The 21,950-nt window shown below is 40.9% G+C and overlaps 2 protein-coding genes across 8 annotated transcripts in view; one reads left to right on the forward strand and one right to left on the reverse strand.

Moving 5' to 3' along the window:
- Nucleotides 1-5,241, forward strand: part of RBP3 (retinol binding protein 3) — an 18,307-nt gene extending 13,066 nt beyond the window's left edge. The window contains exon 4 of the mRNA XM_032116236.1: nucleotides 1,798-5,241. Coding sequence (XP_031972127.1) covers nucleotides 1,798-2,126 — 329 coding nt within the window. The 3' untranslated portion in view covers nucleotides 2,127-5,241. The remainder of the gene's footprint in view (nucleotides 1-1,797) is intronic.
- Nucleotides 3,526-21,950, reverse strand: part of ZNF488 (zinc finger protein 488) — a 25,503-nt gene continuing 7,078 nt past the window's right edge. For all 7 annotated transcript variants that reach the window (XM_032116242.1, XM_032116244.1, XM_032116237.1 and 4 more), the window contains 3 exons: nucleotides 17,368-17,590; nucleotides 11,754-11,982; nucleotides 3,526-9,800 (listed from right to left, as the gene is read on the reverse strand). In XM_032116242.1, coding sequence (XP_031972133.1) covers nucleotides 8,614-9,800; nucleotides 11,754-11,982; nucleotides 17,368-17,583 — 1,632 coding nt within the window. In that variant the 5' untranslated portion in view covers nucleotides 17,584-17,590 and the 3' untranslated portion in view covers nucleotides 3,526-8,613. The remainder of the gene's footprint in view (nucleotides 9,801-11,753; nucleotides 11,983-17,367; nucleotides 17,591-21,950) is intronic.

The following is a 21,950-nucleotide window of genomic DNA, read 5'->3' on the forward strand; positions in this document are numbered from 1 at the left end:
AATGACAGTTTCTTTCCAGAGTAGCTTTCCATTTCAGATGTCTCTCCTTGTGCATTTTAAACAAGCCATTAAATACTGTAACTCATTTGGTGAAAGCACCTGCCATGATCAGCTCAATCTGTGTAGAGAATGTAGAAACAAAAAATGTGCATTTCAGCCATGTCCCTCAATGCCATCTACAAATCACAGTTTATCACTCCTAAGAATGGGGTATGTTAGGCACAGAGGTTTGTAAATTGGTCCCCAGAAGTTGAGCCAAATACTGTGTACAGCAGCTGTAACTTGTTGCTTTTAAAAGTTGCCAAAATTAAAAATTAATCCAGTGTTGCCTAGAGTTCTAGTAATGTCTCTTCCAATACTCCCATACAGTTTTATATGTTGTTCCCTAATACTTACCTGTGTAATCCTCTACATCAGTAGATGAAAACACCTTAACACCCTAGTTTGTCCAGAGACGAGAAAGAAAAACATTAATTTTTGCATATCTGGGTGAGTTTGAAGCATTTGGCAATGTGACACACACCCCACACATAGCCTGCCCCACTGTTTGTGGAAGTTGAAAGGATGCTGCAACATGCAGAAACAGAGCTCTTCAGTGCTCACAAACTGCAGTTAGAGTTCTAAGAGCCCTTAAACATGGGTTTAATTATTTTCCCCTCTTAAGCTAAGACAGTAGCAAAAAAGTTAATGGTGTCTGGAGTTGTTGGCCTGGATCATGCTGAAATGGTTAAACTTTGTCACAGTCTGCAGGGTCCATCTATTTTCCCAGGCAGTCAGAGGTCGGTTGTGCTAAAGGATATGATTTCTATGGACACATTCCAGTTCCCATCAAAGAGAATGGGCAGACTCATATTGACTTCAAAGGAGCTGGATCGGGTCCTGTATTATATATATCTACTGTGAAAAGAGTCTTCTAATGGTTATTATGTTTATAGTGAAATGAGAAGACCAAAAATGGTGTGAAAATTAATTACCATGCTATTGGCCCCTCTCTTAGAATTTAGCATGAGGATTTTAAGTCATACTATTACTTACTTATAGAATGACATTTTTAGAGCAGTTTAGTTTTCAAGTTATCAAGTCCTAGCTATTACCTACTGGTCACTTTTTCAAAGAAACTAACCTCTCAAAAAGTATCTAACATGTTCATAGATATTGAAAATAAGGTTCAAAATCCTTCCTATTCCTGTCAGCTGTTTTATGTGAGAAAATGAGATAATTTGGCTCAGATCCTAATAAAAAAGGGGTGTCGAAGGGTTTGGGACAAAGGCCATGTATAGCTTCCACTTACAGACTATAAAAAACTGTGGAAAACCACTATAATTCTAATTTCATAAAATGATGCCTGCATAGTTGAAGGCCAAGCTCTGTGACAGCCATGTTCCTAGAGCAGGGATGAGGGTGAAACTGAAAATGCTTCTGGATGAGTGGAAGATGTCATTTTTCCCACCTGTCTATTCCACTACTCTGATGAGATCTGGAGCTCCTGTAAAAGTCAAAGCCACAAAAGAGCTAATAGTAATCATGAGCTGGGTTCTCTCCTGATGGAGCTCATAACCAGAAACTGATGGCACAAGAGCACCACATAGGGAGACAGCCTTTTTTTACAGCATAGAGTCTGGGCTCGTGTTAAAAGTATTTTAATACTATCATAGATACAAAGCAGATTTCCAAACTTCTTGGGTTGTTAATAGCAGGTAGGGAGTGAAGCCTCTATCTTGGCTTCTCTTTGCTCTATTATACAAACAAATGTCTGAAAATTGATTCATTTCTGATGGTTTTTTTCCCACCTTACAGGGGAGAGGTACGGCTCTCAGAAGGGGCTGGTAATCCTTACCAGTGCTGTGACAGCTGGGGCTGCTGAAGAGTTTGTATCCATAATGAAGAGACTAGGCAGAGCTCTCATCATTGGGGAGCAGACCAGTGGTGGCTGCCATTCCCCACAGATGTATCAGGTAGATGAAACCAACTTCTACATCTTCATCCCCACCTCCAGATCAGTCATCTCTGCAGACAGCACTTCTTGGGAAGGAAAAGGAGTGCCCCCTCACATAGAAACACCAGCTGAAGCAGCACTCGTCAAAGCAAAGGAGATGCTCAATGCTCACCTACACAGCTCTAGATAGTCCAGTGCAGGAATATGCCCCTAGTTCTTATGAACAGAAAGCTAGCTACCTAAATGTAAGCCCTAGAAACAAGTGGGAGGTTCATTTCAGTCTCTCTGGTCAGTGATTGGGTCCCTGTACATAGCTCAGTGACTTGTTTTCAACATGCCGCTATTTTTGCCCATTCTTTAGAACCCAGCTCTTTCTGTGCATGGTTGAAATACTTCAATAATTCACTGGGGTTTCAGGATTCCTCTCCTGTAATCAAACATAAATGTTCAGTGTGTCAGTTTTTTAAGGTTTAGCTACCAATCACAGATTTCCTTTGGTCCCATAGAAAATCCCAGTTGTCAGTATTGAAAGCGTGTGAACAAGCTCAAACACAGAAAAGGCACATCTTCTTCTTTGGAAATTGTGTACATTCCTATTTAAACATCTTTAAAAACTAACAGGAGTTGGAAGAGTCTATTTTCCAAACTACAAGAGCTAAATTAAGTCTCTTCTCCATCTCATCATTTAGATGTACCAAAAATAACCAAAAATTCCCAGTCTGTCAGGGTTGCCCAGACTCCTGGTATTTCAAAGGAACATGCCTGCTTCTCTCAGTGTCTGTCAGAGGGGAGGATGAGCAAGACAAAGGCAGTATATTGACTCTTTTACCCAGTGCCCAGATCAACTGACTCAAGGAAAAGAGTCGTATGTTTTTACTTAAGGCTAGTATTAGATTGCTGTGTCCTGCCCCAAAGACAGAAGAAAAAAAAATAAAACACAAACCTGAAAAATATCCTTTTCACCCTGCTATCAAGCTACATATTATGTAATAGTGTATTCCAGGACAACTAACAGAGATAATTGACATGAGCTTAATGCACAACATTCCTTATCTTTCCTACAATTCTTAGTTAAACATCTATCTTCCAAATGATTTAAAAATATGTGTAACTCTAATCTAGATCTCAGATTTTCTCATCTCTACAGAATGCCAGCTGTAAGGTAATTAAATTAAGGAAATGGTCTCCCAAAATTCAGTTAGAATCGAGAGTAGTTACATATTGGTGTTCATTTCCTCATTTGTAAGTTCCTGCCATTTTTCTTTTATTAAGTGTGTTAAACACTTGACTTCAAGCTTTTACAGGAAGAAAATTTTAAGAACTAAATAGATTTTCCATCTTTTTTGTTACTTATTTGTCTTATCAACTACACTCAGTGTGATCTCTAACCTGGACTCTTTTGAGTCATTTTCATGTTCTGATTTTTATGCACTAGCTTATTGTTAAACTTCTCAGTGTTGTGGAAAATATTTTAATGAATTAAAACCCATACAGAATTTTGTGTAAAGTGATATATGTATGAAGAATATTAAATATTCTTATTATGGAAAAAAATGGAGTAGTCAATGAATGAGTAAACAACACTAATGTATTTCTTGTAATGTCTTTTAAGCCTCTTTAATATCTCAATCCAGATAAACAGCTTTGTTTTCCTAAAAACAATCAGTTGTGCTGTCATGTACAAACAATGTTAATTGTTAAGCCCAATATTTAGAAAATTTAGCCATCCATTCAAGGACAAAAAAGCTACACCATATGGGCACAAATAGCAAATAAATTTTTCCCATAGTAATATGGGAAATACATATGTATAATAAAGATGTCTAGAAATTGGAATCCAGTTGGAAAAACAAACAATGAAGATGCAACTGCAGGTGAGACCATTTTAAATCAATAGTGCTGTTAATTTACTACAGTGATTGATTTCATTGGAAAACTATTGTGCAACCTTGAGAAATTTTATTACTTGGCAAAATATTATTATTTACTATTTCATAGTACTGGCTAATTAATATGGAAACTGCCAGGCTTAACAAAGGCCAGTGTGTTAAAAGCAATTTTTCCTGTCTTCACAAACTGCTCTGTCATAGTTATGCCCATCTCAATGAGTTTAGACCTCACAAAACTACAGACAGTAATTGTGTACAAAATTACACTGCATTGAAAGGTCTGAATATCACAAAAGCACAAACAAAAATTAGCTAAGGAAAATCCATGGTTTGTGGTTAAATGAGAAAGTTAAACAGAAGGTTTTTAGGGAGGGACAAGCAATTTGAGAAATGCCCTTCCACAACAAAACAGGAAATACGATGAAACTGCCACCTTTCTCTCATCTGGTTCCAGAGCTGACATGGACATTCTACAGTTTATAGCACAATTTCCTTATCATCCCACCTAGAATAACTTCCTGAATTTTAATCCTAATCATGCTTCTTTTAAAGGCAGGAAGAAAGGAGTTGTTGTATCAGACTACCTAGCAGTATCCTCTTTCTCCTTGTAGCATTCATACAACTAACCAAGAAATGACAGCCGGCTTTTATTTCTTTTGTGCTACCTTAGTCCAGTGATTTCCAAACTGTGCTCTGTAGATCCAAGGAAGTGTACAGGCTGCCCAGATTAGTGAAAAATTACCTCATAAAAAACAAGTAAATATATATTTCTCAAAAGCACATCTAAGTGTCATTTCGATGGAGAAACACATCTTCATCAGAAAAAGTTCAGGTATCAATGATCAGTGAGTCTACAAATATCCTAATCTGGCATTTCCTATTGATAAACTTATTATCCATTACAGAAACACAGCCTGCACAGCTAAGCTTGACAGCATTGTGTTGTGTCCTTCTTCACTGATCCAGAAACACGTCATGAGAAACTGTTGTATGATCAAACTGAACAGTTAGTTGCTAGCAAAGACAGGAAAAGAAGCGGTCAGCTCGCTACAAATTTTCTCCTCCTGTTTTAAAAACAAAATCATTTCCCTGCCCTCCCTAGCATTTCTACTTGTAGAAAAGACAGAGATCCCTGCTGTAAAATTACAGTATTTCACAGGTACAGAATGCAGTCCTTCATTTCTTCACAAACCCCCTGCCTTAGTGAGTGCTTTCCTTCCAGCAGGATTTCATCTGCACCAATTTAAATTTTCAGACTTCTAGACATAAGGCGAAATAAGCTTCCAGCATGACTCAATTACAGGAAGTTTGTTTTTCTTTGTCTCGTTAGGCTTCCTTCTGCCTGTTCAATATTTGGTTCACTCAGCTTTAATACGAATATTTTCATTTAAAGAAATAAAATCTGTAAAAATTTTGGATAAGCCCCCTGGTTTATGTAACCCAGTTTAGATGAGACACTCAGTTAAACTTGAGACACATAAAAGACTTTCACTGTGCCTGCACAAGGAGCTTTACACAAGAGCTGGTTTTACACACAGGAACCAAGTTCTGGTTCTGTTGGCATCTGTGTGGTTTTGCACTGATACCAGCACAGATGCAGCAGGCAAAAAGTTGTCATACTGTTGTGCTGTGTGTGTAAATGGTCTGCTGTGTGTCTAAATAAGTCTTAGTTCACAAAACCCTTTACCTCAGAATAAGAAGCAAATTGTTAATGTAATCTTTATACTGATGGCCACCTATCAAAAAAAGAAGGGCAGTATTGCCCACACTGCCTGCAACAAGGGGGAAATCCTCAATCTTTACATACCAGGACCAAAATGCACTGCCTCTGAGCTGGAGGAGGTGAGGAAAGTACCAGAAATAAAGCTTATTAAAAACTTCCCCTCATTTTTGCGTTTTGAATCAGCTCTGCCACTTTTCATAACTGGTCCTCTTGCCTTTCTGTGCACAGAAGGCATTCCTACATTGCTCAGCATCACAGTATATGAATTGCTGTGGCTGAGATAGGCCCACAAGGAAACTGGGTAAGAGTTCTTACCTTTTCTTTTTTCCCAAAGAAAGCAAGTCCATGACATAAAGGGAGGCTATCTCTCCCTGTAACCTTGCTGCTTGCTTAGCCTCATACCATAAGCAAAGTGATGAAGTTTGATTACCGATGAGAACTCTAAGGAGGTAGGTCTAACACACCATTTGAAGAGGTTTTGAGACTTAGCATCTGTTTTTCAGTGGTTGATTTTCTACACTTTGTCCAACACAAAATCATTGAAACAATGTAACCAGTAAGATTTGGTGCTGCTTCATTCCAATCTAAATTATATACCAGGTGTAGTACACTGGAAAAATAGGCATTTGGAGCAGGGTAATGCTGAAAGGATGTGCCAAAATAATACTGGGGAGCATTATACAGCTGGTCCTGTCTTCTTCCAGAAGAAATCTGAAGCTAGGTTTCTAATCATAAAACTGTTAAGAAAACATGGCATCTTTCAGTAAGTACAGAAGAGAACATTTTGCAGTAATGGTACCAAAAAATCTTTAGTCTTATTTATACTTGGCCAGGCTGATCTTAAAGTCATTAATGTAAATCAGGAGTAGCAACATGGAATTATTTTGGATTTGCACTGGAATAAATGAGATCACAATCTGGCCTAAACTGCTAATAGGAAATATAACCCTGACCACATATGAATGCAGTTACACCACAGAGTCCTTCATTACACTTTATGGACACTGACTTCACAGTAAACTGGCTGGCACCCAGGTGGAGTGAAATTTGGCCCATTAAACTTTGCCATAAATATATTCCTTACATAGTAAATGTTATTGGACACAAAATAGAGATGGAAAGATTACAAGGAAACCACATCATCCCCTACTCAATGCAAGGTTGTTCCCTGTGCTCCATGTTTCAAAGTCTTTGTTCATTTTGGTTTTTAATGACTCGAGTGAAAGAGCTTCCGCCACTGACCTTGGAAAGCTGTGTTACAATCCAACCAGAACTGTCTTCTGAACTCAAAGACATAATGTAACAGTTTTATCACTTTGTGTTTCAAAAATAAAGCTGGGGTTCACAGCCAGTGATTTATATTAATAGGCAACAGCCATGTGTTAATGTTCAACAGCAATATACTGGGAAGAATACAATCTCCTGACTTATAGAAATCTCCCAAGAGATAAAAATTAGTGTAATATGTTGGTTTCAACTGACAGCCTAAGACTGTCAGTCTCTCTTTTATTGTTCAGATATGTTTACTTGCTGATATTTTCATTATCAAGCTAGGCATCGTCAAAGTAACTCAAAACTCTGTCCAGCATACAAAAACCAGTGGAGTGTATCATCAGTATGGTGGAACACAGAGAATATACTGAAATGTCCTTTAATCTCAGCTGGGAAATGAATGGTTTCTGATCATTCTCTGTCTGAAAGGGAGTAATAGCCTTTGATGAGGCAGGTGAGGTTCACAGATGTGCCACAAAAACATCAGACAACCTGAAAAAATCCTATACAAGAGCAGGAGAAATGATTGCTTGAAGAACATATTGTCATAAAGCATCAAAATCTAGCCCCTAAATAGATTTTAAAAGTAGTGAAAGGCTAATTAGTTGGGCTCCAGTACCAACAGACAGTGTTTCCTACCATCCAGAGCAGTGTAAATTTATCTGCTGCTGAGACTCAGCAAAACTCAAAATGAAGTAGATGAGAAAAATGTCTCATGGACAGACAAGAGAAAGAATATGCCACTTTCTTTTTTAAAAAGTTGTAATTGGCCCATGTAGGAACCAGAGGATAGACAGGCTGGTGTAATGCAGTGCAATTCATGTATAATTTTGTGAAGGCCATTCCTCTTCTAGCAGTTACCAGAATAGAGCCTATCATCCAGAATTAGTGTGCAGATTCTATCTACCAGCAGCTAATTGTAACTCAGATACCCTAACTGCTTCCTTTGGTATATCCAAAACCTGAAAACCGCAGGCTAAACTCTACTCCCATCAGATCTGTATGCCTACTGAAGTCACACAGATGTTAGAATATTTGCTTCCTGTCTACACAATAAGGTTGACAACAGGTCACATTTTGATACAGACCCAGGTTGATTTCACTGTGTAAAAGATATTTCAAAAGCAGCAGAGCCTAGAACAGAATTTGGATATTCTGCTTTACAAGTCCCATCCTCTTTGGCAGTCTGCTGGTCAGTTGTTGACAATCATAAATTTGAAACACTCTTAAATTCAGGTCCCTTTCAAAGCCAAGGAGATGGTAAGATGTCAGTTTTTAACTCAAAAATTTGGTAAAAGAGCTGATTCAGCTAGCATAAAGGAGTAAGAGTCCACCAATGCTGCTAAAAATAGTAACTTATTTTCTTTTAGCATAAAAGCTCTGATTTTTTTAGTGCTTAAATGTTCCTCATTCAATGAGGTGGTTGTTATTTCTGTATTTACATTGTACTGCACAGACACCAGCAAATCAAATATAAGCAAAGAAAGCTCTGTTTGCATAACTATAATTTTGTTCCCTACTCTGCAAATTAACACTGCATGTGGATTCATTTCACTATTTTATTTCCTCAAAAATAGGTTGACAAGGGCTAGGTTGAGTTTTCAAAAGTTAAAACTCACTCAGACTCTTGTAAACATTTTATATTTTTTTCGCAAAGCATCTATTATAAATTATTGTAAACAGTGATTTCCTGAAAGAAATTAATGTAAACTCAAAAGGAAATGGATATAAGTGAACTATCATTCCCTTCTTGATCCAACCTGCCCAGTCCCTTGGTGACATCTGTGTGCACTCTAATTATGAGAAGTCATGTGCCGGGATAAATGATGGCGTTCTCGGAAGTACTCATGGCAAATGGGACACGTCAGCTTCTCCTCTCGTCTCCTCTTGCACTGAGATTCAGTTGAGGAGTATTCTTTTTTGTGATGTGACCGCATGTGGAAGACTAAATCAGATGTCATGCGAAAGGACAGGTTGCATTTGGCACACCAGTTCTGGGCAGCCACTCCAAAAGATGTGAAGGTGGGAGGAAGAAGAGTCAAGGAAGAGGAAGAGGAGGAGGAGGAGGAGGAGGAGGAAGAGGAAGTGGTGGTTGTGTTTTGTAGCTGTCCTCCTGCTTGCTTGGGCCACGGTTCTGAGGTATATGGGAAAACATTGCTCTGAGTGATGCTTGTCTGCAGCATCTGAGCATTACACAAATCACTGACAAAGAACTTGGAATTGAGAAGAGTGCTGCAGCACATGATGTCTGTGGTGGCAATGAAGCCAGACAGCTCCCCCAGGCTCTTTGCTGACTCACTCATGGGATGAGAAGAATTTACTGCAGCTCTTTCTATTACACACTTATTGGGTTTGCTGAAAGCACTCTTCTGTTCTCCTCGAGCTCTGGTGGGCCAAACAAAGGAGAATGCACTGCCAGAGGAGTTTAGCAACACCTCCTTTGATACCTGCTCTTTACCAAGTGGGACTGTGCCATCCTCCTGTTCTGGCTCCTGCAGTCTCTCATTCCTCAGCTTCTCTTTCATCCTCCTGACCTCAGTGAAAGCACTCTGCTTCTGCTCCAAAGCATCCTTCCTAGCTGACTGCCTCCCTGAACTAAGCTTCCAGAAAGAACCAGCCAATGCATGCTCTCCCACAACCTCCTCCTTGCCCCCACAGTTACGTTCCTCAGTCAAATTATTGGTTTTCTCCAACAACACTGTTTTCCTGCTCCTGTTGTTCTCAGCCTCTTCAGATTTTGCTCTCCTTTCTCCAATAAGACCATGTGCATCATCTTTACAAGCTGCCATTTTGACTTCCAGGTCCCTTGCCAGACTGTGGAAATTCGTGGTCTGCTCAGCTAGGTTGCTCTTTTCAGTTTTAGGATTCTGGAAGTTTCTCCACAGCAGAGCGTTCTTCTCTGGGACACAGAGGAAGCGGACATGGGACAGATAGGAATGCTCACATTTAAAGACTCGGTCGCATTCTTGGCATCTCAACTCTGCAGAAACAGACAAGTGATGAGTTTTGCAAAGGTGGAATCATGGATGGATGCAGATCCTGATCCTGTCATTGACACAAAAAACCAGAAACACCTCTTGTGTCACACAAGGTTACACACGGTAAAACTAATGCAAGTGCAGAATCAGGTCCCTACCTGCTATGCAAAATGGTTCACTCTTATTTGCTTCCCTGCTTCCATGCTACTGCCAGAAATTATTTCATTTAGACTCTCAACTCTAGATTTTATTACATAAAATGTAATTATATTACATAAAATTACATAAAATGGCCAGGACACCATGATCTAGATAAAACCATTTAGACTTTATAATGATTTGAAGTCTAAACCCAGATTTGGGTCTACATTTCTTAACTAAGTCACTGGCTTTAATTCAGGATGAATGTTAAATGCTATATATCCAAGCAATAATGAGTTTTAGACCAGGATTCAAAGATTTTGACACGAGCCTCTATTTTCAGGATACTCTGGAAGTTTAATACCGTTCAAAAATCATCTGACCTTAATGCCTGAAGCCCTGACTCATGCTCATTTGGCAAGCTGTTATATGCCTTAAGGCACAGATGTCTGCAGCACAGAAAATGATGTTCAAAGTGAAACAACGCCAGTGATGGGCAGGAGGAATAAGGAACACTCTTTCCTTTTGGCCTTCAGACCTACTGCACCTCTGGCTCATTGGGATGATTGATTGCCCATGAACAGATGATACCAAATTCAGCAATCAACACAGATATGGTACATCTTAACCTTTGTAAACTATATCCATGCTATATTATTTCACAACACAGCAGTTTTAAAATGCCAAGTGATGCCAGACAGCACCTGAGGCCTGGGATATATAGGAAAGTTCATAAACTGGTTGGGTAGAACTAAAAATTCCTAATTTGGGACTCAGCACAGCTTAGATCACTTTACAAACTACAGAAGCTGAACTTTTTATAAGAAAATAAGGCTGCTGAAATGGGTGGAACATTATATCTGTGAGATTAAAGTCTTGAGTGTAGATATAGTGTCTCTTGTGCAAGCAACACCCTTTCCTGGTAAATCCAAAGGCCTGGCAGTGTGTGTCTACACAGAAACTAACAGAATGCACTGAAACCAGCTGGAATTATTTAGTTGGTTCCTGCTATGAATGTGTCTGTATTAATTTAATACTAACTTACAGACAAGCACATTACCACGTAAATTTGCTAACTCATATCTTTACCAGCCTACGCCTTTACCAACCAATCTATACAAGCTTTGTTTGAATCAACTAAAGGGAATGTAGAAATGGTTCTGTTCCAGTCTAACTAGATGAGGTTTGGAGCAAATGACAGCTGGAGTCAGACTTGGCATGGACCTGACTGACTTGCTTGGTGTCTCTGTAACCTGGATTTTTAGTTTTGTAACAACTTCCAGGTCAATTTCTTTTGGAGCAATGAATTTCCAGCAACATTTCAGAAATGAAAGCTTGCCCTTTTCCTCATTTCCACTGTGTCCCACACTAAATAGGCAGGCTATGCTGTATGCAGTGCTGTTAGGTTTATGTATTTTTAAAGCCCTGCTCATTTACAAGATTAAAGCTGAACACTAGCCTATACCTCATTTCTCAATGAGCTAAAAAAGGCCTATTTCCAACTGATACTTTAGACTTTTAGGATTCTGAGTTATCCAAATGCATAGATTTCCATTGCATAGCTCAAAAATTTCAGCATGAATCCCTAGTGCACCATCCTCTGCTAGGAAGTAGCAATGAGAATGGCATTAAGAACTGCAAATTGCTTCTTACTCTGTGCCTCCAGCTCAAACCCCAAAGCAAAAGGTCTTTTCTCTTAGCTGACCAGCTAAGGATTTAGACAGGGTTTGTATTACAAGACAAGCACATACTAAGGAAGATGAGGACTCACTTCTGTCCTCAGTGACCCCTGCAGCCAGCAATTTGGTACTTACCATTCTGGGGACTCTGAGCTTTTATCTCATTGAAACCCAAGAGGCTGGAAAGCTCCTCATCATACCAGACAAGCAGTTCTTCATTTTTATTGATTTTCCTGGTGGAGCGATAGTATAACTGACTGTTTTCTAAGTAAGCTTCCAAGTTCTGCTCCTTGCTATTGGCAGCTGCTTGTACAAGTCTCATCCAAGGCAGTCCTGTGGGACTGTGCACAGATGTAACATCTACCTGTGAGACAGGACACAAAGAAGGCAAGTTACAGGTCTTGAGGCCCAAAGCAAGATTTTCATCCAATCCAAGAACAAAGCCTGTTTTCTGCCTCACACTGAGCACATATGACAAAGCTGTGAGCCCAGCACATCTGCCAGTGCCACCAAATCCAAAGGCATCATAGGGAGAAGGCTGCCCTGGTGTGAGGGCTGAGAGCTCTGGGAATACAGCTGCATGGGAGGGAGGAGGAAACACCAATGCTCATGGCTAACCTCCCATGGCAATGCCAGGCCTGGTATGTTGGTCAGTCTCTAGCCCTGTCCTTTGCAGACCATCCCATGGGACTGTGTCGGGTGTGGATCACAGGTACAGGAGGTGTCATCCTCTCTAAGAAGGGGTCTCAATCCCGTGGGAAAATGGGATATGAGTCAGGAGATGTGTGAGTGCTGTCACTTGGGGGGTGAGAGATGTGCAGACCCCTGGACCAGTGCAGTGTGAAAATGAACATACACTCAGGACAGTTGCATGTGGAGTTTTTCACTGATGTAAGAGGATATGGATCAGGAGGTTTAAGAAAAATCATGGATATTTGATTCCATACCCCAAGTAGATATTTGCATATCTGTTTGGCTAGATTACATAAAATACAGATTTTAATATCTACAACTAAGAAGCACTTATATGATCTCTTTCCTTTTTCAGAAATAAAATTATGTATTCCTTTTTTTACCTTCACTAGATTAATTAAATTCATTTTAAGGTATATTTTTTGTTAAATAATTTCTGAGAGTTGCAAGGGGTTGATTTGTGTGTGTTCAGAAATACCAAAAAAAAATTGAGTTAAAAGACATTTCTCAGGTTGTAAGGTCAGGCACTAAGAAGTTAAAAAAATAATATTAAATCTATTGCTCAAATTAAATTTCTGTTCTGTGTGTACATTACAGCATTGTCCTAAATCACACATAATTTTTACTCCACAGGACTTCTGAGTCATTTAGTCAGGTTGACCATGAAATAATATAAGTACAAAACATTTGGCTTTGTATTTCTCGTTCAGTGTGTGACTCCAATCTTAGTTACTTTCTTACACTGAATAGGGAATGATTTATTTCTTCATAGGTTTTTCCTTGGTGTTTACCACAGCAGACCTGTGTCCTCTGCAATATTTGAAAGATGGGGAAGATTTTCATAGCTTGAAGGCTGAAACACAGGGCCATCAAGGGCAACATTTATACTCATAAAAAGCCTCAACTAATTTTTGAAGCACTAAGTCACTGTTTAGAAAGGAAGAAGTTTGAAAATGAGAAATGTCTAATGACAAGTACGATCTAAATTTCACCCCAAGCAATGTATAGCTCTTTGTTTTCCACTAATTGCAGGGCAGCCATTCATTGGTGTTTGGTACCAGAAACAATATTTTGGCTAATTATTTCTCTGGTTTTAACTGACTATTACCTACCATGAAAAGTTTGATCACATTAGTAGCTTGGATACAAGAATGAAGCATTAAGAGACCATTAGCATAGAAGTTAATTAATGCAAGAGAGAAAATAAATTAGCATGCCCTGTAACTGGTTCTCTCTAAATGCCATGGTAATTAACAATGATTGAGAAATACAAGTGTCTGACAGCGACACAAGAACAGCCACCCACACACAGGGGCTGTAACTAACAGCTATGACAGAGGCTGTCATATTTTACTTGCTGTGTTTCAGAAATACTGAGCAGCCACTCAGTGCTCTAAGCAAAGTCAAAGGGGGCACAGCTCTGCCAGGAGCCAGGACTCCAGGGAAAGAGCTCAGTGAGCTTAAAGTAGGTGAGCAGGAGTACCAGACGTAAGATAAGATCTAGGTGCTGCCAACTAGCAGCATGAACCAGCTCTAGTTTTTTCATGTGTTTAGAGACACTATAAACCCAGAAAATCCACCCTCTCCTGGAGATGTCAATCCTTCAGATGGATCCTTTGCACCCATATATGAGGGAAGGGCTTCACAGCCCAACATCTGTCACAGCTGGGCTATGGAGGCCACGTGGCTCCCTTGGGGGATGCTGGAGGAGAAGAGAGAAAATAAGGCTCTTTCTTGAAACTCCAAAGAAGCTGTAAGGGGCAGAGGAGCTCAGCTGGAAAGAACCTGTGCCAATGGCTGCCAAGGGTTCTTCTTTGCCCAAGGGTACAAATTGGGCCCAGGAGCTCAATTTAAGGTCTCCAAGAAAATGAGGGAAAAAAAAAAATGACAGAGTCCCCCTTTGGTCTAAACAAAAAAGCCCAAGATGATGAAACCCTTGTTAGAAATAATATTCCCCAAAGTCTTGCAGGAGTGCTGATGAGCTGTGATGAACAGAAACCTCAGTTGCAATGAATCCACCTTGCTAAACTACTCCTGTGTGTATTCTGTTTGTACTATAGCCAGCATAGCAAAACTCATTTCTTGTTTTGCACTTCAGTGCCATGATTACAACATAATATCATTATTGCATTTTTAATTAATTACTACACAGAGTTAGAAGCTTAATGGTAGTTCCTGATTTCTGGAGGGTTTACTTTTAATTATGAGTAGTTAACAGGATATGGGACTACCGATTGCATCTGAAACAGCTACTTGCACAGAATTTCATGTATTTACTGCCAAAAGACAGAGATCTGAGCCAACTCAGGCATCCAATTTCATTGCTGCATAGCAATTACTTAGCTCAAGTGTAGAAAAACACTAAAGCCATCCCTCTAGAGGGCTCTTCCAATGTAGAAAACCTTTGAGGCTATCTCTACAGTAATTCAAAACTCTCAGGAGAAATACAGAAATATTCCAAAAATAAAGCCTCATTTCAGGACAGGTCTTTCTCCAAAGAGTATGTCAGTCTCCTGGAGTACTAACAACACTGTCCAAGAAAGCAAACTTGTGCCAGAGACTCAAATCAGTCATATAAACCTTAAAGCCTCTTCTTCTCTTTCTTAATTTGTTTAAAACAAGTGTCGAACAGGTTATCTCCCAACAACTGTCGTGGTTTAGCATAGTTTGGGTTTTTAGTTAAAGAGAGCTCCATCAGTCACGGAAGTGATTCTCTTGCTAACAGGTGCTTACAGCTTCCTCCAGACCCAATAGAACCACAACTGGCTAGTTTGAATATTGGCAACCTTTTTAAGCCACTTAAGAAGCTTGACACGCCTCTGTGATCCACATTTAAGAATGAACAAACCCCGGGAAAGCTCTCTTGTTTCTGGCTTTTGGACAGGGAACTGGGGCCTGCGCGGCCCAGCGGGGCCGGGCCGGGCCCTGCTCGGGGTGGTCCGGCCAGGTCAGCCACGGTGCGGCTTGGCTGAGATCTCAGCCGCTTCTGCTCGCTGGACACCCGGCACAGCCCCTCAGTGCCGGCCGGGCCGGCCGGGAGACAGCCACCCTGGAGCCTCGGAGCCCTGTTCCATCCACGGCCCTGCTCCGTGCAGGCGGCCCCGTGGCACCGCCGGGCCAGGCCAGCCCTCACCCAGTGCGGCTGCTGAAATCAAACACTACACTGAAACGAGCTCCAGCCGCCACCCGGCAGAAATTAGGTGACCAAGAGCAAAAGGCGAATTCCAGCTGCAAGGCCCAGGTGACATCAACTCTCTTAGTGCTGTAAGAGATGATCCAGAACAGATGAAGCCTGCAAACATCAATCCTCTCCCAAGTTAAAGGAAAGGTGAAGGCACATGAAGAAAACACCATAAAGACACCAAAGTCAGTGAAGAACGAAGAGCTGAAATCCTGAGGGAGGAGAAGGAGGAGATGCTCCAAGCTCAGAAGGTGAAATTCTGTTGTAAAGCTATGGTGGTGATGGACTGTGATACATCAGAGTACCCATTGTAATTTCATGAAAGCATGGGGGGTGGAGCGTTCAAACCGCAACCATGAGCAAAGGCACCTGTGCTGAAATAAGCAAATGTTGAAGTAGCTGTGATTTGATGAGAAGCTTGAACAGAGAGAGATGAAAGTGATGAAGACCCTTGTTCCCAGGGAAGAAGAAGACCTCTGTTCCTAGAGATGAAGGTGCTCCCAGAGATGGGTGAAGAGAACCTTTGTTTCTGAACAGCTCAACCTTAAAATGGTACCCCATTAGCTCAAGATTGAACCCTCGAAAACAGTTGTGGGAAAGCTGTAAGACGAGAGAGCAGAGAACCAAGCCAGGCAGCTGTCTCATTGTGACACTGAAGCCATGAGAGAACTGTTTGTTGTGGAGATGTCTCCACAGCATGAGCAAGAGAGACTCCTCTCCCGAAGTGAACTGAGATTATTATAGAGGTGGTAAACTGACTGAAAATCTCAAGGGTTGTCTTTTTACACTGTCAGTTGGAGAAGGGAGAAAGGTGGGGGGAAGAGAAGTGTTCTGAAGGTTTAGTCTGACTCTTACTTTTTTCTTTTAGTTCTGTTAATAAACTTCTTTATATTCTTTTAAGTTTTGTGCCTGCTTTGTTTTCTCCTAATTCTTATCTCACAGAAGCAAAATAAGTAGGTAATGGATATTTAGAACCAAACGACTACACTTCCATATTACACATATGCCCTGGGATTTCTCTCCTCTGAAGCACAGAAATCTTAGGCAAACCTGGATCTCTCCCAGATCCATCCAAGCCATAGAATGTGGGAAATTTGCTTTCTTCACACTGTAAAACACCTCTCTGTCTTCATCTAGACCAGTGGTGACTGAAAAGCACTCTAAGACCCAGAAATCCAGGGTAAGAGGACAGCATGATAAACAGTGGCTATGGAACAAAAGAATTTGGGGAATTAGAGCCAGAGAGTTAACACTCCATCACAATCCTGGGGTTGAACAGTGATTGAAAAGTGTAGCTGTAACACAGACACACCTATCTGAGGTAACTTGAGGAGGTCCATGTCCTAATAGCAGTTAAGTTGTGGCTGCCCAAAGATTGTGTGGACTAGTTGCCTGACTGCCATTGTGGTTTCACTTTAAAGGATAACTGAGCACACTGGGTTAGCAGTTGCCCAGATCTGTAAATACATGCTATGAATGTACCACCTGCATGAATCAGTGCAATGCCAAAGTGTTCCCCCTCTGTTCTCACAGGGCTGTGATACCTCCAGGTAAACCTCCTTTGTCCTGACAAAACCTGAGCTAGCTGTTACTAAACTATTTGTCCCTCTTTCCTTCTATTCCACATCAGATCTGAAGCAGGCCATCAATCATCAGCACAGAAGTAGGACTTTGTATTTTTCCTGCAAAGGAAACAATTTTCCTTAGGTCCTTCCAGTCTGCAGCTCATAAATTAGAAAGGCACTGGCTACTTCTCTTTGAAGGAGCTGTTACTTGTGCTGAATAAAACAAGAACCTACCTGTTGCAAAGTTACCTTCTCAGGGGTGGTGTAACTCTTTTTGATAGGTACAACATTAAACATTGTTATCTCATACCTTAAATACATAGTGGATGGTCCGTCTATCGGAACACTTGAGAGCAATGAAAGCCACAGTGTCCAGCAGGGTGTTCTGGAGCATGCATGGTCCAAAAACAACTTCTTCAGGGATGTCTTGTGTGGTATGAACAGTAGCCAGTATGTCCGGAAAATGGTGATGCAGAAGCTTGTTGTCACTTGTCCAAAGGAATTTAGGCAAAGATGTAAGTTCCATTATAAACCTGTAAAAAACACAAGAAATCACATTTGGCATAGAGATAGAAGTGGAAGGTGGCATCACTACTTGAAATACAAAGACTTCCAGGAGCTGTAGGTGAATTGTAAGAGTATGACAGAACATTGCTTGTTACAGAGTTTACAGCTTTATTAACATCCAGTTCCGAAAGAGAAAGATTACTTTGCACTAAATCAAAATCTCAGGTTTGTAAACAAGTGAATTACTCTTCCAGGAAAAGGCAGACAGTCCAAGAGTTCAACTGGTGCTCTCTACAGACAGGAGTAAGAAGCTTGGGGAACAATAAGCAAAATTTGCAGTGAGTAGAACTCAGCATATTCTTGTTAAACATATTCTCAGATATCCTTCTTACTAGTAGTAGTTTGTAGAAGTGTGAACAAAGGTAGAGAAAGAGAACAGCAACAAAAAAAAAGCAAGACTTTTTGAAGCGCATTTTGAAAAAGCTGTGCTTTTTTCACTTAAGTGCAACATCAGTCTAGATTCTGGTTAAGCTGCTACAAAACCAGGAATAATCTGAGTCCTGAGTCTATCCAACCAGAATGCACAACATTTGAGGCAATTCCTGAAAAGAATTATTTTCAGCCTACCTTAAATATATGTTATCAGCTGTTGTTGAGAAAATCAAATCAGATTATGACTCTTTGCATAGTGATACTCCTAGCACAATGTTAGTAGAGATTGCTGTCTTTAGAGGATGAATTTTTCTGCCCTGAATGTAGAATAATATATTTGTCATTGCAGAGGCAACTTCTGCAATATGAGCCACAATCTGAGAACTCAGTATGCAGTGAGGAGACAGGCTTGAGTTGTCATTCTAAGCCTCTCTAGGCTTCTAATAAAGATATAGCCATCTCCAGCTCCCAGCTGGAGGTCATGGAAAACCCTTCATTTACGCCATCAAGAGCTGGATCAGGTCCATTAGGCAGAAAAAATTAAAGAGAACAGCAACAAGCCCTGAAGAGGCCTTAGCCTAATAAATACTGAGATAGAAGGGCTGAAGATCTAGTCTAATCTTTCTCACTCTCTGCCAACAGAATTGATTTGTTACTCACTGACTTATGACTTAAATTGAAGTGGTATAAAGTGCTCAGGAGAGTTGTACTGATTTAACTAAATCAATTTCTAAACCAGTGTAGTTAATTCAGTATAATTTATTCCTTGTAGGCAAGGTCTAAGACCCTACCCTAAAAATATTAAAATACATGGTCATACATTCAGTATGTAGTAATCATCGGAAGGATGAAGGCCTAAACCACACAACCAAGGCAAAGAGTGGGATAATATACCTCCTCTATCCAACCTTAAGCATCCCTAAAACCCAGTATGACAAAAAAGTTTGCTTGTTTCTAAGTGACTTGTTAACTTAATCTGTGATCAGACAAAAAATCCCCCAAACCTACATGCTTAAGTGCCAAAGTCTCAAAATGCCACCCTGGCAGCTGTGGAAGCACAGAACTCAACTCTTGCACAGAAGGGTCACTTTTGTGAAAATTTGTGAAAAGGATGCACTGTGATTACACAGCAGATGGGACAGTTACCATCAGCCTTGAGCCAAAAGGTTTCGACACTGGGAAGAGCCCTCTTTTCCAATCATTTGGCGAATGCACCATCTAGTGTCACATCTCAGCATAACACAGTGTCCCACGACAAAGTGAAGCAGGACATCCCCCAGCCCCTGGTGCTGTCGGTGTGTTGAATCGCTGCAGCCTCTGAGCACCCTGTCAGGCAGGAATCCTTTCTCTCAGGAGAGGGTCATTCTCCCTGCCACCTTCTGCTCAAACAGGAGGTTAGGTGCCTCCACAGGTACTGGGTTTGATAGGGTCTGGTCAGGGTTATGTCAGGTAGGGAGAGTAATTTAAATCTACAGTGTTGGCTGAAGCTGTGCTGCTGGTACTTAGAGTGGAGAGTGGGGATACTCTGCAACACCATTAGAAGAAAAAGTGTGAATCTTTTTCTACAGTCTCCAAATAGCATGAGAAAGCTCTTCCCTCTGCATCCACAAGATTTCAGCTTCTGTTACTGAGCCAAGTTCATCAGCTGAGGGATAACAACAAGCAAATATGACTGTACTGTTTTCAAAACGAGCTGCTACCTCTGCAAAGGGATGTGCTGGATCCTGTGGGTTTCCAACATGCCCGTGCTCAGGGGTCTCCATTCCGAAGTGCAGATTCATCCAGGAACAAGTCCTGCCTCCTGCACAGGTGAGGAGTGATAGGGGGTTCTCTGGTACCTGCCACCCTTACCATGGAGAACTGAAATACTGACTTCCTCAAAAGTAAAGATTGAAGCTTGAGACATGACTTGAGAGAAAAAAATTAAACTGATTTACTTTCTCAGCTCTGTGGTGGAGCAAAGGAAATGAAACAGATGAGCTGAAGGGAGGTAAAAGTACCACGGACAACAGGAGTTAAGAGGTGAAGAGGAGGTATCTACAAAGGCATCACTGTAATATTATGGCTGGATTGTGCAAGCCAGCAGCTGTAGCATGAGAGAGGGTACCCACAGACAACCTACGTAATTCATTTTTACATTGCAGACTTTTTAAAATTACTTTTCAAAGTGACTTTTCAATGGCTGTTGCTGTTGAAGAAATTTATCAGGCTGTGTGGCACTGCTAAAGAAAGTTTACTAACGCAGATTTTACTTTGAGGATAGTGGTGTCTGGAAAATGCACACAGAGGTGCCTTTTCAGCAAAGCTCAGGGAAGTTTAGCATCATCCCAAGCCTAAATCCATGTAGTGCTCTTCCCCCAGTAAGTCCAGTCAAATACTCACTGACACTTTACAGAAGTAAATCTCAACAAAGTATGAGCATGATGTTGCCCAGGGCCCTAGACAGCTCTGCTTTTGTCAGTCCTGCCTCCACTCATGGCAAACCCAGAGACAGCTGAGGTATGGCTGTGCGCAAGGTCAGGTCCAACTGCTGCCAGAGGGCATCTGCTGGATTCTCAGACAGGGTCAGCAGGAGTGTGACCACACTGTGGCACCTGCCAGTGCAGAAGGTGGCTGTGTAACAGTCCACGCAAACTCATACCTTGAAACCACCACCAGAGATCTCAGAAATGCTGAAATACAGCAGCACCACCCACAGCACTCAAAACAGACAGTGAAAATGAGCTAGAAAAAAAAAAAAAGAACATGGGCATGTAGGCCAGAATATTAATCTGAAATACCCCTCAATTTGGATGTAAGCTTGCACCTCTACATGTTTTTCATCTGGTTATAATCTAAAGCCAAAACTTCAGCCACAGCCATGATGCTTAAGAGTTTTTTTGATAAAACTTCCTTTAAGTTTTCAGGAACTTCACACTTGAGCCTGAATGAGAATTCTACACCAAACCATGAATCCAGTACCTGAGCTCTCGTCTAATTATAAAATCTGGTTTCAATGCAAATCTCACATCTTTGCCAACAGTCTTCAAAGTCAAAAGAAATTCACTAAGAACCGACAAATGGAGTCATAATGAGAAATGGAGAAGGTATACTAGAATGCCTGGCATTTTAATTTGACAGGCTGAAGTAGGTGAATTGCTCACATTCTTCCCTGTGAGTGAAGAGAGAAAATTCTCATAACAGAGAATTCCCCATTACTTCCCCCAGCTGATTACTCTTGTCTTAATGCCATTGATTTCCACATTTTTGCTACCTCCTTTAAGGAGCAATAAATCTGCTGTGCCTTCATTTCTCACAGGTTCCCTAGCTGTTGCACATAAGACTCCATTCACTCTCAGAAGTCTACCATAAGCTTCATTGTGAAGGTCATATCTTCAGCTCTGTATCGTGCAGGCAATGATATGCTTGCCTCAAACTGCCAATGCTGGAAGTGCCCTTGCTTCTCAGAGACATGATCCCCCTCATACAACATGATCTTTCTATTCTCACTCAGGTTCTGCATAAGCAGTTCCTATCCCTCTGGGATCACCCACAGACATCTCCGAGAGGCTGAAATAAAATGAATATTTATAGTGCTTTAGTAGCACATTAGACTCAAATCACCTGTTAGATGATGGGTAGTCTCCATATTCTATCTGTCACAGATGTGAATTCTTCATATGGATGAGTTTAGGGACTTGCTATTTAATGGACTCTTCATCCCCCAGAGAGTATCTGATACACATATACCATGTCCCTGAGTGATGGATTTTGCATCTTGATCTCTGAGAAGTGTGACAGATCTGTCAAAGAACAAGGACCTATGGGCAGGCAACTCCCTATGGATTATGCAATTGTGGATGTTCCATTAAAAAGCGCATGAAATAGATGGTGCTCACAGCAAATGCTCCCAGCCTGCTTGCCTCCAGAGCAGCACACAAATTGCCAGTTAACTTTTGGTTTCCTGAGTGTTCT

Source organism: Corvus moneduloides, chromosome 8 (assembly GCF_009650955.1).
Source record: "Corvus moneduloides isolate bCorMon1 chromosome 8, bCorMon1.pri, whole genome shotgun sequence".
NCBI classification, from domain to species: Eukaryota; Metazoa; Chordata; class Aves; order Passeriformes; family Corvidae; genus Corvus; species Corvus moneduloides.